Raw genomic sequence first — 18,690 nt, 5'->3', positions numbered from 1 at the left:
CGTGCTTCACTCTAGTGGTACCGATTGGGCCAGGAGAGTATGGTACCTGGAACTCCTATGCATGAGCATCTGTCCTTTGATGAAGCTGCAGCTTCGGGAGGGTGCATCTCCATGCTTGGCGATTGATCGGTGGCAAATGAATGCCTGATTAATTGAGGGAATAAACGTTGAACATTTGAACAGATGCATGGGTCAGGTAGTATTTCTAGAAAGTCTCCATAGAAGTTGATTTAATTTCCTTCGATATACAAAGTTGTGCATGACATTTGAGAATCCATTGTTGGGTAGGAAGGTTCCTGAGTGTTTCCAATGCCGTTATCCTCTGTGGTCATGGAATTCCTACTCTGGTTATCCCTTCAGTGCTTGAATTTGATACTTTACTAATACTTTTGCTGAAGGTAAACTGAGATGGTTGATTTTTTTTTACAGAATAATGACTAAGGCGTTGTACATGAATAAACCAATAAAAGTGCCAGAATCTCATGGGACTTATTTGTGATAAGTGTGTTACTCAACCAGTGACATTTTGTAACATCCTACTCAAGCCCGCTGTTCTTATCTCCCTACATTTTTAATTAGGAGTTGGTGGCATCAACAGGTGTGGCTGGGTTTGTGAAGATACCGATAAGGGGATCACTAGGCAAGTCGTCTGACCGAAGAATCCAAGCAACCTGCCGGCCAGGTTGGTATTTCTTTGTTTACTACAGGGTTTTAACATACTTTGTAGGAAGATTCACAGATCTTTGCTTTATGAGAGTGCTATTTTATAATACATACATGGGAAGTGAAATCAACCCCAAAATGTAGTTTTTCTATATACCACCAAATGTTTTCTAACTGATAGCTGCAAGTATTGGTGGCTTGCCTGACTAGGTTGTTTAACAATGCTTGTTCATGTAGGATTCCTACTCTTTTCACTAACTGGATGCAAAAATGTTGCTCCCCTAGCCATCCCTGCATATAAGCTATGCAAATGAAAAGCACATCAGTGAAATCTGCAGATATAGAGCCAGTACAATAATGATGATGGCACTTATGTGTTTTGACTTTGCATGAAAGGAAGAACTGAAATTGTGACATATTAAACCTGAATTTCTTAAGTCAAGCAGTATAATCTGTTGTATGACTGGATATATGTAACTGTATGATTTTCCCACATCTAATTTCTCCAGAAGAACAAGGTTCTTTGTAATCTCAGTAATTTCTGGCCTTGATGGGTTTGGGACTAGGTTTCACTTCACCTCCAGCACAAATACCATGTTTGCCTCCACCAGAAAAGACCTGTCCGTTTCCTGGAGGAAAGGAGAGTGTTACAGCATATGGGCCTGTCTAGGTCTAGGCCTACTCTCTGAGACCTTGGAGTTCATGATTGCAAACAAGAACACAACTTCGAATCCAGGACAAGAGGAAATGGTTGCAGCTTTGTGATTGAACATCTCCACACTTAGTTGCTCATTTGATGTAATGTCATGTTGGCTCCACTTGGATGTCTCTTATATGGACATGCACCTGCAAAACCTATTTTTTTTGTCACAGATCTCCCACAGTATTCCCTAGGAATCCTCCACCATTGATCATGAGCCATCAGGTGGCATCTGAAGGACCTACTCCAGTGTCTCCCCCGTAATATGTTCCCTGGGACCTACACCTTTGTCTCACTAGGATGTTTCACAAGCTTTTTGAACTAGTGCCTTCCAGGTGTTGAAAAAGTATTTTGTGGAAAACCACAGTCTTAAAATACATAACCTTAGCCATGCTCATGAATAGAATTCAAGCAATTTGTACCACTGAGAACATGTCAGAGCCCATAAATGAGCTCAAGCAGGTGTCCATCTCCCCGTGCAAGCACTGTGAGAAGAATGAGCCTCTCTCTTCATCTTATTCTGGGCAAGTACATGACGGTAACAGCCTGCGCCGGATTGAAGACAACCTAGCTGAACTGAAGCTGGACCTCCTTACTGTAAAGGATACCCTCCAGACCCTCCTACACTGCTCATGGAAGAATGAGAAGTTATGCAAACCCCATCCACTCCCTAGGTCTAATCTCCCTAAGCCCCTAGCATCCACTTTAATTGGGGGATTGGAAAGGTCCTCAGAGACTTATCCTAGTAATCCACAATGGCCCTCTTGCCAACCTCCTTGTTAGACCCCTTAGATTCCAGCTTCAGATGTCTGAGGAAGACACGCTCGCTCTCTCACTTTCATATGATGACTTTGAGGACCCTAACAGCATCATACCCACTATTACTTCTGATCCAGATAGAGAACCTAGCGTTATCTTTAGATCGCTACGTCGCACCGAGTTGAAGCAACTACCAACTCTCATATCAAATCGATGCTGCTCAACTGCAGATCAGCAGTGAAACACACAGCGGATATCTCCGAACTCATCTTATCACAAGAATTAGATCTCTTGATTCTTATGGAAACATGGCTTAATGACTCCTCCCCCCCTATACTTGACATCTTAATTCCTCCTGGCTATGACGTTATCAGATGCGCTAGATCTATTAAAACTGGGGATGGCATTGCCCATATCCATTGTTCTAGCCTTGTTCTGAAGCAGACCCATAATGATATGATGTCCTCTTGTGAGGTCCTAGTCACCGAAATCTGGAACAAGGGCAAGATAGTCTGAGAGCTTCACTCGGTCTATCATCCCTCGGGGATGACCTACGCTTTGTAGAGCAACTGATGGAATCCATCTCTATTTGCTCAGCCCTCCACCCCTACTATATCTTCCTAGGTGACTACAACCTTCACTGGAATGACACTAATGACCCACTAGTTTGCTCTCAAGTCGTTCCTCTCCGACCTCAACTATATACAGACTTGCAATGGACCCACTCACTCCAAGGGCGCTACCCTTGACCTTATTATAGCTAGAGATCACATCATTCAACTGGATGACCCAGTACCTTGCGATTGGTCGGATCATCACCAAATCTACTTTTCACATCCAGGAAAAGGTATTGCTCAAACAAGGTCAACCGCTCAAAAACAAGCAACTGTATCGTAACCTGAGAGACATCAACATCCCTAACCTCACCAACTTGAGCAAGAATCTTCTAGAACCTACCACTAACATAAATAATTTGGGAGAGTTGACAGATCACTACGTCAATGCCATGACAAACATTCTATACTCTGCAGCCCTGAAGCAACTCAAAAGGATTCCTTGCAAACAATTCAAACCTTGGTTCAATGGTGCCCTTAATGATGAAAGAAGGTATTTAAGGCTCTCTGAGAGACATTGGAGAAATTCCCACTCCACTTCTAGTCTCAACCAGTTAAGGAAGAAGAGAACCTCTTATAACAAACACATTTGCATTGCTAAATCAGATCATTTCAGAACTCAGCTTGACAGCGCTAAAAACCATCCTAAAAAACTGTTCGATATCATCAAACAGGCTAATCCTACTCCTGCAATCAAAACCACTGGTCCCAGTGTAGAAGACTTCTCAGCGCACTTTTCGGAAAAGTCTAGGAGTATTGATCGGCAACTGCAATGTGCCGCCGCTAACCGGCTGTCGATGAGCTCCCTAGGTTTGACAGTACCTGCAGCAGTGAGTGCTTTGCCTTACCCCACAGAGTACACATCCAAAAACAATGCCTGCTGGAACACTTTCATACTCCCGGACTTGGAGGAGGTAGCACATTCTTTGGCATCTCTTAAACCATCCAACCATTTCAGTGATCCACTCCCTGCTATGCTGCTCAAAGAAGTCAACCCGGCCATTCTGCCTCTTTGGTCCAAGATCATCCAAAACTCTCTTACAGGGGAGGATTCCAGACTGCCTCAAAATGGGGCAAGTCACACCTGTCCCCAAGAAGCCCAATGTAGACCTAACAGACCCCAATAACTACCGGCCGATCACCAGCATCATGTCTTCAGCAAAGTTGCTTGAGAAATGAGTTCACACACAGCTATGCAAACACATCAATGAATTTCAGCTGCTAGACCGACATCAGTCAGGCTTTAGACCAGGTCATAGTACAGAAACTGCCCTAACACACATTGTGGATGACGCCTTCAGAGCTCTGGACCAAGATACACCTTGTCTTCTAATTCTTCTGGACTTGTCCTTTGCTTTTGACTCTATTAAACATGATAACTCCGTTAACCTTCTGCAATATAGAATGAGGCTATCCTTCCTGCTCAACCGAACACAGAGAATCAAAGTCAACTAATCTTGGACTGCAAGCACCCAGGTCACTATTTGGGTCCCTCAGGGATCTGCACTCTCGCCCACATTCTTCAATCTCTTCCTCGAACCGCTAACTGCTATTCAACACGGGTCAAACATTCAATACCATATGTACGTGGATGATACTCAACTGTAATTGAAGATCTCCTCTTCAGATGGCATTAAAACTCTTAATGGAGCGCTCTACAAACTCAACAATGGCTAACACATAACCATCTGTTAGTAAACTCCCTCAAAACAGAATTTCTCCTGATTACACCCTGCAACCAAGAGACCCCAATGCAAAATTGGATCAAAAATCTCTCTGTACGCAACTGCTCCCCGCACATTGTGGACTCTGCTTGCCCTTTAGGTGTCACCCAGGACAAATATCTAAACATGCAAGGACACATCAGTGCCACTACTAAGAGTGCCAATCATCAGCTCAACACTCTCAGGAAAATCAAACCTTTCCTACCTCCCGAGGACATCCAGTCAGCAGTCCAATCCCTTGTTATCTTGCGAATAGAATATGGCTTGGTAACCCTAGCTGGGCTTCCTAATGCAAGGTTAGCTCCGCTAAGAGCTACTCTGAACGCTTCTGCCAGACTAATCACCTGCTCCAGAAAACATTATCATATTACACCGACCTAATTCAACTTAACTGGCTTCCCATTGAAGCAAGGATCCGCTTCAAGATCGCATGTCTGACACATGAAGCTTTACACCGCAATAGCCCTGTTTACCTAGCAAAGAAACTCGAGCTCTCTGGTTCCAGTCAAAACTTAAGAACCTCCAATACCTTACTCCTGAAACCACCCAAATTCAACAAAATAGAACTTACAATCGCACCTTCTCAGGGCTGGCTCCAAAAATTTGGAATGCCCTACCAACGGAAATCAGAGCCAACCCCTCAACGGCTTCATTCAAGAAACAAGTCAAATGGCTCCTTTTGGAAGAACTTCAGAAGCAATATCTTCTATGTCATGTGATAATCACTTCCCTCGAGTGCTTGACAATCATTTGTACTTAGTGTATTGTAATGTATTGCTGCCAATCATTTTCTCGGTATTTTTTTAAATATGTACTCGACTCGAAATGTGCTGTATCGTTCTTAGGGCGTAGTGCGAGGCTTAACCTGCACAGCCTCGTGTTGTAGGGCCTTCACCTGGTTCATCCTATACTAACTTTTTTGTATTGTACTTTTACTGTCTCCTCACAGCAACGTTAATTGTCCTCGTTTTACAGCGCTCTGATACCCGATCTGGATCTTGTTTGCGCTTTATAAAACTTTTCAAATAATAAAATAAATAAATAAATCCTCCTCAACCCTGACTGAGGTAGCACCATGACGCTACTAAAGCATACCTAGTTCCTGTACCTTGTGACTCAAACACTTCCTTTACTACAAAGCCTTCCTCTGAGACTTCATCTTCTTTTTATCACAAATTAAGACTTGTTTGCTACCACCTGACATTAGTGATGGGAACAATTTTACCCCCATATTATAAAGCCAACAGTGTAGACTTGGATTTGCAGTGGGCTTAATACTCCCTGATACTGGGTTGATATCGCCTCTTGGACCACCAAAGGACAAGACTGCTTCATTTTCTGTAGTGATTAGAAGTAAGGCTGACATCCTAGATCTACAGCCATCTTTTATCGAAGTAAACACAAATGTCCTTACTGAGATTTTGCAACATAGTCCAGCCTCATTAGAGCCCTTGATCAGGCTCTAACTATCAGCCTTTTGGGCACAGCTTCTACCAGCAAAATAAATCCAGATTAGTTCCCACCAGGATGAAAGTCGGCAAACTCATCTCCGCTCCATTCCCAGTGGAGAGGGGGACCAGGCAAGGGTGTCCCCTTTCCCCCCCTCCTTTTCGTGTTGGCAGTGGAGCCCCTGGCCTTACGGACGTAACGGGAGATCTCACCTCGATATGGGCAGCCCTGCAGGAATTCGGAGACACCTCCGGTCTCAAAGTCAACTGGGAAAAAGCGACGATCTACCCACTTAGTCCTCACTTGGCGCCGCAGGACTTAGGGATGGGCGCCAAGACATTAAAATGGAGCGAAGCGCCCCCCTGATATCTTGGAGTACGGCTGTATCATTCCCTGGAGGACCTCTACGAAGGTAACCACCTCAAAGCGTTGGCGGGCCTACGATCGGCGGTGAGCTTCTGGAAGACGCTACCCCTGGCACCCATCGGTCGGGTGGCCATAGCCAAAATGATAATGTTATCCAGACTGCTGTATCACTTTGCAAATCTTCCTGTGATCCCACCCCGGACCTTCTTTCCGTGATCTGGATACACTACTCACAACACTGATAGGGGGAAATGGCCGACGCAGAGTAGCATTGCGCACATTATATTTGCCCACCACATGCGGAGGTCTAGGAGCCCCGTCCTTTGAATCATATTTCCTCGCCTCGCAACTTCAGTGGCTATCTCACTGGACAGCAGCGAAATACGTAGGAGAAACGATCACTGAGACCGGTAGACTACCTCTTCCTGCCATTAGGAGAATGCTCCTACCGGGCTCCAAGCCGGCCCACACACACCCGATACGGGTCTCCATAGCTCGAAATGCATGATGCCAGTACACAGAATGTCAAAGGGGCGCCCGCTATACTCCCCACTGCTTCCCCTGGTGGGCTTCCTACGGGGGGAAAAATATTATACTGCAGGAACCCTACAGGTATGGACCGATCACAAAGTGACGGAGGTAGAAGCTTTATTCCACGAAGGGCAACTGAAAACATATGAACAGCTAGTCGAATGGTGCGACCTCCCGCAAGGGCAATTTTTAACCCATAGGCAACTCCCGGATAGCGGTCGCCAACACTGGAACTTACGAGACGGGAACCCCCAACACACCCGGTGCTTCACACGATACTTCGAATCGGGACAGGTAGACACCTAGTAACATGGCACTACAAAGCGATCCGGGAATTGACTAACGTTTCCCTGGACGGATTGAGACAATCATGGGAGGACGATGTGGGCAGAGTATTCCACAACAAGGTGTGGGCACAAGCCCTGGAATACCCTAAAAAGGTTTCCAGGAACGCACGGTTCAAAAACATACAGTTTAACATCCTACACCGCGCATATCTCACAGCAGATAAACTACACCGGTACTATCCGGACACACAATTGCAATGCCCCCGATGTCAGGCGTTGGAGGCGAACTTCCGACATATGTTCTGGGATTGCCCATACCTGCAGCAATACTGGTCCAAGATACACCAAACACTCCTCACAATAGTCAATCTGTTACACATCGACACATGGGCGGCATGTGCCTTAGGAACTTACAGGAAGAAAAAGTCTGAAAAACTACAGTGGCAGTTCGCATCCCTAGCTCTCCTCCTAGCAAAGAGAACCATAGCATGCACTGGAGAGCCCCTCAGGCTCACCAGAAGCAGCTTGGATAGGAGCGGTAAACAAGTGGGGGGCAGCAGAAGAAGAGACCTTGAGGGGGGAAGAGGTGAAAGGAACACGCAAACACCCGATCTCTATGGAATGGGCGCAACTGTTAATACAATTTAAACAAGAGACAATAGCAAAGGAGACACCGCTTCCTTCCCCACCTCCCCCGGTACCCTCACGACCCCACCCCTCGGACCAATGGCCAGCACACACTCCGCCCGCAACAGCCACTTGCCCACGCCCGCCCTTCACACTCCCCCTCCCCTCTCTTTTGGAAGAAGTCTCTTCCCACAGTTTCTAGTTAAGTTTCAGACGACGGTTCGGATACCAACTTACCTAGAGAATATTAATAATTGACTACATAGCAAGGGGTCACATATACAAGCAGAGGGGAGACACCCACACCAGTCTTCGCCATCATACAGCCCGAGGGACCAGACACAGTGAGACACCGCATCACGTAACGAGCTGACCTAGCAACAAGTCCATGAGAGATGATGTGTAACCATACGTGGTGGAACGGAACCAAAATGCTAATGATGTATTATGTTTGTAGATAATGTGTAGCCATTATACGTGTGATGACTGACCTGTGATCGATCTGACATCCCACATGGAAACCTAAAATGTAAAAACCAATAAAAAGATTTAAACAAAAAAAAAGTGTTTCAACATGTTGAAGAGTAGAAAGGTATTGGGATTTTTTTGTAGCGGAGTACACAATATTAAAGGCCCTAAAGGAAGCTTTTAAAGCATGCCTGTTGTTATGAGTGGAAGTGTCAGTAGGATGGCTAGAATGGAAAAAACTCTAATAAATGAAGTAGCTTCCATGCTAAAATTTTGATCCAAGAACATGAGTTATTAAATCTCCAAAGACCATGTTTAGAGTTATTGAAAGATAGCTCGAAAGAAGATAAAACAGGGGCATGGTCAGAAATAAAGATGGAGCCAATTTCTGATGAATGAATGGAAGGGAGTAAGGATTTATAAACTAAAATATAATACGTTCTGGACATAGTAGGGTGAGCATTAGTCGTACATCAAAAAATGGACGACTGGTGAGAACAGATTGGAATGCTTCATGGGATTTATCAGGTTTAAATTTACACTTGGGTTTCCTATCTGTAAAGGGGTCTAATCACTCATTTAAATCGCCAGCAAAAATAATATTGGGACTCTCAATGGAAGCCAATTTTAATTTAATGCTATGCCAGAATTCAGGGTCAGATTTTACAGGGCCGTAAATATTAAAGAAAGAAATGTGTTTTCTGTTTATAAAGGCATTAAGTAATACCCATTGTACATTTGTTCACATTCAGTTGATAGAATTGGTACATTTAACGACTTACAACACAAAATGGCAAATACCACCCATGCGAATAATAGCAGGTGGAGAAACAGATTGGCCAACTCATTGACGCTTACGTGATTCAACATCATTACAGTGAGTTTCCTGTAAAAAAGCAATATGAGAGTTAAGTTGCAACAAGTGAGAAAGTACCATTTGACTCTTGGCAGGATGTCCCAGACGACGAAAATTCTTTGAGACAACGTTAAACATGTTGGGGAGTAAAAATAGAGATACAGAATCATGGATGACAAGCTGCAGAAACGAAGAGGAAAACAAAAAGACACCATATGTTAATAATAATGACACGTGAAATTTATGTGAACAAAATACAAAGAAAAAACAAATAATCACTCACATACTTGCAGGAAAAAAAAGAAGAAAGACAGAAAAAAGAATAGCGAGTGAACAGAAGAGTAAAGAGACAGATCAAGGATGAGAATCCAGATCTGAGAAAGAGTACTGAAAATGAGCATGAGATGAGTCCGCACCGAAGCAAGAGAGAAAAGAAGGCATAAAAGTAAGAGCTATAAAATAAACTAATCAGTAATGCGCAAAAAAACAAATACTCAAGAACGTTAAACATTAGTGTCCATGTTAGTAGATGAAATATTCTGTAGAAATGTTTTTAATTTGACAGGGTCACCAAAAGATCTTGAAGTGCCTTCTTAGGTGATTTCACAGATACAAGGATGCAAGATGCCATAACGAATATTCAGTTGTCTTAGTTGTGGACGCAGGGCAAGAAATTCCTTCTTTCTGGCGGGGGAAAGATCCTGCAAAATCTAAATGTTATGACCAAACCAAGTGAGGCGACACTTCTCTGTGGCAGATTTGAGGACCCGTAGAAGATCGGTATATTCCAGAAACAGCAGAATAATACCTCTAGAACGAGAAGAGTTAAGCTGAGGTCAACCAAGCCGATGAGCCTGCTGGATATTGAGAGGTGGAGTATTGGGAAGACCAAGAAAGATCAGGTAGAAACTTTTTTAGGAAGAGGAGGAGGTCAGGACTCTCAAGGTTCTCCAGCAGACAGTTTAGGCGGAGATTAGTATGTCTATTCCTGTTTACAAGGTCTTCAGTATGAAGCCATTTCTTGCTGAAGAAATGTAATCTTAGTGGCTACCTCTTGGAAAGTGTTAACACGCTGCTCCAAATCATACCGGTTGTTGGAGTTTTTCAGTGGTGGCACACACAAAAGGCTTTAGACCTGGTATCTCGTCAAGAGTAGTATCCAATACTGGATTATGAGAGGACAGGACTGGCGAGGGGGGTCATTTTTTCCCATTTTAAGTTTAGTGCCAGAGGAAGAAGTCTTACTAAGCTGGTCACTGGCTATTTTGACTTAGTGTGCAGAATAATAACATGATCTCAGGTAAATTTTAGTCAAACGTCGTAGCAGTTCAAAAACAATTTCAAAGGAAAGTGATATGGTCAAAACAGTGGAGAGACACAATCTCAGGGAGGAGTGAGAACACTTAGGCAACCAACAACATGATGAATTAATGCACAGGCATAAGTCCTAAGAGAAAAACGTGTAGTGAGGAATATTCATGAATGCACCCAGCAATATAGCCACAAAGGAGGAGGAAAACAGGAGAAGTCTAAATATATAGATATTGTTCCAGTGAAAAGAATTAGTGGTAGGCTTGAAAGCAGAGGCACAGGCAGCACAGTAAATAGTAACCGCCGAAGCAACATGAAAATGAGTGCAGCTAAATTGGCAGAAAATGATGAAAAAGCAAATTCTAGGTATTATAAAAATGTATTCCAGCATGTGCATAATCAAATAGAGCAGTAAGAGGTGAATATGCCAAGTTGAATTTAGAGGAAGACTTATAAAGCGAGTGGCGCTGTCACGAAATGACGGCCGCTTGCTTTTGACAAGAACTCACCACTGCGGCTCCCTGGCAGATAAAAGGCTGGTTAGCGGTACCACACCGATTGAAACTGCAGCGAAGGCATCTGGGAGCTGAGAAACTGGTCGGAACCTGGCAGGTACAGGCAGAAGAAGGGAATAAAAGAGCATTTTTCTCCTTGATGCGACAGAGCTCAGGGGACCGCCACAATCGTGCACGGTGCGGAAGCCACGCCCCCCTGCACCATGTATGTACAGAATTTGTCAAGTGTAGCTGAGCCATTAACTTACAAGAGAAAAAATGAACAAGTTCATGCTTTTTTCTAACTTTAAAACATATTATTGAAAGCACCATTGTTAAGACTGTTTTAGAGGACACCGGTGAGAATGATATTGATGCAGTTCTAACACAAAGGGACAAATGATGGTGAGAGGAATGTGACTTTTGCATCATGTGCCCTCAGCTAATCTGAAGGGTATATTACATCATAGAGAAGGAGATGTTGGCATGTACATGTGTAGTGCACTAGTTCAAAAGGATTGAGTTTTACTCTAAAGACTGACCCCCAAGCCATTGATGATATTTTAGGTTGGGAAAACGTGAAAGTTGATCTTATTCGTAAAGCTCAGAATAAGAAAGCAGATTATTTGCCCAGATTGACACAAACAGAAGGCTCTGATGTTTTGAGGAAGGTCATTCCATGTCTTGGGTACGATGTAGGAGAATAAGCAACCTCCAGTTTTGCTTTTGTGGATGTGGGAATGTGTGAGAGTGAGGCAAAGCATAGGTGTCTGGTGAAAGTGTATGCGGCTGTTCAGGTATTCTAGTTCTGTGTTGTGTAGGGCTTTGTATTGGTACATGAGAAGTTTGAATTGGCTGTGCTTGTGATTGGGGAGCCAGTGAAGCTTCCTAATGTGGGGAGTGATATAGGTGCGTTGTGTGAGGTTGAGTAGGAGTCATGCTGTGGTGTTCTGGATGGTCTGAAGTATGTGTTGGAGTTGCTTGGAGATTCCGGCACAGTGTGTGTTTGCTGTAGTGCAACCTGCTGGTGATGAATGCTTCAGTGGCGGCCTGTCTGAGGCAACAATTTGATTATGTTTTGTAGCATTTGTAGAATGTGGAAGCAGGACAAGCACACTATGTTGACTTGAGCTGTCATTTTGAGGTTTCAGAATCAGGTAAGTATGCCTACAAGGGAATTTATTTTTCACAAAATCTTAATCATTCTTATATATGCGAAATCCTGAATAGTGATTTCAAAGAAACAAATCTTTAGAATCAAACATATTTTGTCAACATAAATGTATCTCAAAAGAAAACAAGACGGGTGTATACTTTTTTAGAAAAATATAAATTTATATAGAAAAATTCATTCAGGGAACAAAAAAGCAAATGACAAGTATACAAACGTGAATGAGATAAATTCTTTAAACACTAGTTTTTCCTCGTTAACACTTGTAGGCATACTCCCCTGATTCTGAAATCTAGCCAAGCCTTCAAGGGTATATTGGGATGCCCAATCCTGTTGTAGTAGTCATTTTGAGCTGGTCATCTAGGATGATCCCTAGATCTCTTGAGTGTTCTGTGGGTGTTGGTCCTAGATCCGACGGCCTCCAGATGGAATACCATACAAACTAGACCTTGTTTATCTGCCATTGTGACACTATTTTCTTTGAGGGGATGTAAAGCTAGTTTATTATGTGGGGTGCTTGCCCAAAAGAGGAAATGGTGGTAGGTGCAGAGTGTGCGAGGAATGAAAAGGAGATTAAACTGAAGGATGGAGAGGAAGGGTAAGATGAGATATGAGAGACACATTTGTATAAAAAACACAGGGGGAAGCCAGGGGGAGAAAAAAACAGGTGGCCTCCAGTTTGGATCGGGGTTAAAAGTTACAGAGGTTATCTGTTAATAGTGGAAAGGGATGGAACAAAGAAAGTATGGTCAAGGGATTGAGAGCTGGTGATAAGAATTTAGTTGATCTGGTTGTTGGAGAAAGATGATTTAGACCAGCATATTAATGAGTATTATAGGTATGGGGAGGTTTTGAAAAAGGCTCTGCTTGGACGAAAACAAAGCTGTTTCAGGGGAAAACAGCAACACAAGTTGTAAATAAGGGTTATGTTTTTAGGTCTGATGTAAGCCCAGACCTTTTGAATTTACTAAAATTATACTAGTCACCCCTTTTCATACATTGGCCTGTTATTGGCTTTCACATTTTTCTTCCACCCACTACACTATACAGCATGTGTTAATGGATCAGCACACTTAAGCCTTTGACTAATTTCCCTGAGCGACGATATTCTTTTCTTTCACAGGGAGCACTTCTGAACACAAAGTAGTTTTCTAAAGTGTCAGAGGCTGGTATGGCAATGTGTGCTGTTCGAGACCCAAAACGTGATTTGTTTTTAGGCAATGATTTTTTTTAATTGGCAAGGGCCCAGCAGAAATGTTTTACCAGTTCTGGCAAAACATAACCAGCATTGACAGCCAGCAAAGCAGGCAGTCCGTGAGATCCAGACCTATTGCCTTTGCAAATGCATGTTTTTTTCTGTTGCTACATCAATGCATACTTGCTGCTGTTGTAAATTGATTTCTTTTTCGTTGTTTTCTTTTTCTTTGTATGTTTTTTGTTCTTGTGTTAATGTACTACTCATCGGCTCAGTTGGATTGTTCTTTATCAGATAGGTTGCAAATTTGATTTGTTCTATAATGGAAAAGTTCTGGAATGCAATGCAGTTTTAGGGAGCGTTTAATTGATGATCATGTATTTTTTATTCAATCACTTTTGGGTCGAGTAAACTTTGTCTCCAGACAACGTATTAAATAGCTATTACCGCTGTCATTGTTCATAGTCTATGAATAGTCATTGTTCCAATATGTCTTGTGTGTTTGATTTAAATTTAAAAACAAAAAAAGATTTCAGAGAAAGTCGGTCACCTATGTTTTTTCTAGCGTCCTCTAAATACCGACATTTGTAATATGTTTGCAAATTTAAAATAGAATTGACTGACACTTGATGGTCAACAGGGAAATGTGAATGTTTAAAGTGTGCTCTTGTAATTCCACGTTATAGCGAGTAAATAGTTATATATATATATATATATATATATATATATATATATATATATATATATATATATATATATATATATATATATATATATATATATATATATATATATATATATATATATATATATATTCTGTTAACCTTTTAATAATTGCAGTGTTTGAGATTTGACCTGAAACGAAGGCTTTAATTTGTCTTTCAGAATCTGACCAGGCTTTTAATACTTTGCTTAAACATGCCGTTGTTTCTGGATCACCTGGACAAGGTGCTAAAAAGGGAGAGAACCTTCTAGAAAGAGAAAGGCCCATGATGTTTGAGAGTGATGATGAGGAAGACGTGGAAGCTGAGAAAGGTGAAGCCATTCTTCTGGGGGCAGATGCCCAAATTACGGCTGCTCCTTTAGATCCGCACGATGTGGAAAGACCACATGACCAGTTATATGCCTGTGACAGTTCGGTTGTTGTAGAACCATCAAGTCCCACAGTTAAGCTGCAGGCACGAAAGAGGTAAAATCATTCAAATTGTTAATGTGCATTTGTAACGTTGTTTTTTCTTGTGAACGCTTTAGTGTCAATTAATTGTGTTTTCCAATCCAATTGTTTTGATTTGTTATTTTTTTATTTAACTGTTTTCTCTGTCAAAGTAGGTATGCAGCAACACCTTTTAAATGGAGTTGCCGAAGGGTTGCAAATCTTAGCTTTTGTGAGGTATGTGTAGCCTAACTCTAGTAGTCGACCTCAAACTCCGTATTTGTACTAGTATTATTACAGTATCATTAGTCTTGACCTCAATGATTCAAGTCCAGATTATTGCAAATTCTTGGTGTTAGGATTTTATAAAGTTGCCCGTTAGTCACCACAAATGTTACATTGATAAAGGTACACTTTATCCCTTTTTAGCTCTTTAAATGTATTTCTACCATAAATTGTAATTAGTATATGTAACCTCAATTTACTTTATTTGCTGTTCTGTTGCTGCTTTCCTTGGGACAGTAGAATATAAGTACTTATGTGCATTGTGTTGAAACATTTATAATAGCGAACATATCACTATCCAAAAATGTCTAATGAATAGCTGAGGTAACTTTATCTTTAATGTATGTTTGAAGAACTTTGATTGTGACTCTGTAGCTATGGGAAACACCAATAGAACATAGGCAATACACATTGTCCTTCCTAGGCTGTGGAATGATAGTCCTAAATTGATTCAAAGTGCCCTAAATTTTATTGTTGAATGTAATGTATTCAATTTTATGACAATTTTGTCGAAATAAAGATGATAAAACAGATAGTCCTAAACAATTTATAATCCCCGTCTAAAAAAAGAAAATGTGCTACATGTTAAATCAATGCTTTGATTTTTTCCCCAATTTTTTTTAATTAAATGATTTAAAAAAAAAAAAAAAACCACAACCTAAAATGGGATCTGGCTTCATTTTTTAAAGGAAAGCATATCAGAAATGAAAGTTAATATGATTACATATACAGCGGCTGAAAACCTAATGATGCACCTGTCCGGACAAACAAACTATTATTAACAGTGCGAAGAAGGTATTTTACTGATCCTAAAAACAACCATTTCTCTGAAAATCAAAGAGTATGTCAGCAGGTCTTTTATGTTGCCTCTCACATACTCCTAAGCAAGATGTTATAAAATGGAAAAAATTATAATCCAGGCCGGCAGTAAAACTCTGAAGTACCATTGTAGGAGGCTGGCTTAGTATGTGGTGCACACTTATTTAAGTGAAGTACCTTGCACTAATCCAGGCAACCCTTATGGTGATTTTAGTGGTCTTAGACATCCGTAGAAAGCTCTCATAGTGGTAGCTGTAAAGAGCAGCCTTCAGGCGTATCTTGAAGGAGTGTTAAGCAGCTTGATTGACCAGTTTAATCATGTAGTGTAGGTCAAATGAAGAAGTGCCACACAGTGTGTATATATATATATATATATATATAAGTCTATTTATTAATCACCACTTACTAACACATTGGAATATCTCCTACCCGGAGATATCAACACAAATACGCAATAATACTTCAATTGCAATAGATAAGTAAGCACAAAATTCAGTGTTCTCCTGGGGGAGACCAAACCATATACTTAAAAAAATGGAATTCGACCGAAGTCAGGACTTGGACCAAGAGACTCCGAGTAGCTGGGGACACAAGGAACCACCCAAGGCCAGTACCCAGGAACCCTACGCAGGCGGTGTGCAAAGTGGAAATAGCTGCGTGTCCAATAAAAGTTAACGTGGAAGTCGTGGTTGCAGTTTTGAAGAAGGAGCCTTTTAAGTGGACCCTGAAGAAACTTTGTGGAAGACAGAAGGTTGGAGAGTCACCCCACCTGTGAATACTCCAGGATCCAGGGTACCTACACTAGTGAAGCTGTGTGCATAGGTGCGAATTGACGTCAGAAACCGCCGTAGGCCACAATGGAGTACCTTCAGAAAAGATGCCTCTGGCGAAGATTGTGCAAGTGTCCGATGGAATCAAATGGTGCATTCTTGAAGTGAAGAACCTGTAAGCAGAGGGGACAGTGTCTATGCCACTCGGCGGTGACCAGCAGGCACGGAAGTGCAATACCCAACGATGCTCAGGAGACTTGCTGCTGCAGCTGTGAGGACCTGGATACGCTGTGGAAGACAGAAGCCGTGCATGAGCTGCCCCATGTTGGAAGTTGAGAACCAGGGGGTCAGTGTCCGGCAGGAGCAGCAACAAGCCTTGGCAGCTGCAACGGGTGTGGAAAGTGAAGGAGGAACGTTGGGACCAGCAAGGTCCAAGGAACTCACCACAATCAGCAGTCAGAGCAGGCCCCTAGCAAGCAAGGGAGCCCACTGAAGCAGAAGAAAATCCTCAAGAGGACCCACAGGTCGAAGGCACAAGAGTCGCAAGAGGACCTCGAGCAGCTCACTAAGGAGAAATAGCCACAGTGCAGAGGATACAGTGAAGACGCTATACTTGGCAGAAAGAGATGCTGGAGTTTGGAGCTTCTTGTATCCCAAAGATCTCTGGAGTGCATAGCCCACAAGCCTTGGCAACAGCAAGTCGACTGCACAGGGGATTGGTCCCAGCGGTTCCTATGAGGGACACTGGCCTCAAAATTGCAGAGGGCAATTTAGGCCTTGAGGGAGTTTCAGAACCACCACCTGTGTTGCTGAGCCTTTCGAAGTCTGTGGGACTTCAGGAGCAGCAGAAAGGTCTGCTTTGTTGCGGTGACTGCAGATGCAGGGGCGTGACTCCTTCACTCCAAGGGAGATTACTTCGGGTGTCCTTGATGCCCACAGGTCTGGTAAAGATCCTGGAACAAGCACAGACACAGACGACAAAGAAGACCTGCAGAACTGCGAGACCAGGAGCCGCAGGAGTCTTCCTTGATGCAGTCTTGATTCCAGGTGAAGTCCAAGTGTCCAGACGGTCAAAGAGTGATGTGGTTTCAGGCTTCAGTTTTGTCCCATGACGAATCGGAAGATTGTAAGCCCTTAAGTACCCTAGGGAAAGGATTGGAATGACTCGGGGGAGGGGAGCACTCCCAGAGGAGTAGCTGGACAGAGGGCTGGATACTCCCATGTCCGTTCTCTGGTTTTGCTCCAGAGAGTGATCCACAGACTCCCAGAACTGGGTCCAACTGGAGTATGCGTGGAGGACACCAAATGTGCCCTCCAAAGTAGTCTGGTGGCGCTGACAAGCGCCCCTACTCCAGCCCAATACACTAAGTTCCGTCTGTGAGGTGGTCACACGTCCCTGTGGAAGGAAATCATTTGTTCTACCTTCCCCTTCTCGAGCTTGGCTCAGCAGCAGGAGGGTAGAATTGTGTCTGTGGTCGGCAGCATCAAGTTTGCTGTCAGACCCTGAAAGGGTGTAACCGAGAGTACATGGGGGTACCTCAAGGGAGCCCCCCAGTACATGGAATCATACGTCCAACACTGGAATCGGTGTTGGGGTATGATTCCAACATATTTGATACCAAACGTGACTGGGTTCGGTGCAGCCACTATAAAGATAGACATCTTGTAATGACTGATGTCCTCCTTATGTATTAAAATGGCTGACCGTACTTTCAAAGCCTGGAGAATCAACTCCGGGGGTTGTAGGGGTGTCCTGCTCATGCACCATCACCCTTATAACCAAGCACCCTCCCTTCTGGACTGAAAGGCCTGCCATAGAGGTGACTTACAGGTTTTAACTGTAATCACCTCATATATAAGAAAACTTATATCTGTGGTGAGGGGTGATAGCACCAGCTCACACAGGCTACAATAGTCACATTTTGAGTGGTCTCTCATAGGTGGCACATTACATGCTGCAGCCCATGGGAGACCCATTGTGTACCTATGCTCTTGGTACCTTAGTACCGTATACTAGGGACTTACAAGAGTACACCATTAGCTAATTGGGGATGTACAGAAGTACTTGCCATAGCTAAATTTAGTGACAAAGCACTGTGACTGGGGTCTTGTTTAGCAGGATCCTAGTCAGACTAGGCAAAACACAATGACACCTGGCACAACGTGGGGGTAACCATGCTAGAAGGATCCTACCTTCCTACAACCATTTTTACATATAGTTTTTATTGAACCATTAATGTGCAGACCACCATTGGAGGCAGTGTAGTGGTAGTGGGCTATACAATCTTGCATAGTCCCTCTGCTATAAACGCTTCAGTGCCCTCATCAACTGCCTCTGACTCTATCCTGCCTGTACTTTGAATATGCGTATTGCAAAGGGGGATGCACGAGGAAAAGCTGTATAGTCAAGGAAGCAGTGCAAGGCTTACCTCATTCCTTGGTTCAGTG

The 18,690-nt window shown here is 42.9% G+C and overlaps 1 protein-coding gene across 4 annotated transcripts in view; it reads left to right on the top strand.

Annotated features, from left to right (window-relative positions):
• Window positions 1-18,690, top strand: part of CENPC (centromere protein C) — a 1,220,926-nt gene that overhangs the window by 247,132 nt on the left and 955,104 nt on the right. For 2 of the 4 annotated variants that reach the window (XM_078676246.1, XM_078676245.1), the window contains 2 exons: window positions 580-682; window positions 14,101-14,404. In XM_078676246.1, the coding sequence (XP_078532372.1) occupies window positions 580-682; window positions 14,101-14,404 (407 nt within the window). Of the gene's footprint in view, window positions 1-579; window positions 683-9,337; window positions 9,490-14,100; window positions 14,405-18,690 lie in introns of those variants that run through there. The other 2 variants (XM_078676247.1, XM_078676249.1) reach the window with 2 other exon arrangements.

Source organism: Lissotriton helveticus, chromosome 2_1 (genome assembly GCF_964261635.1).
Source record: "Lissotriton helveticus chromosome 2_1, aLisHel1.1, whole genome shotgun sequence".
NCBI classification, from domain to species: Eukaryota; Metazoa; Chordata; class Amphibia; order Caudata; family Salamandridae; genus Lissotriton; species Lissotriton helveticus.
The sequence above is the reverse complement of the archived record's forward strand: the minus strand, read 5'-3'. Positions and strand labels throughout refer to the sequence as shown.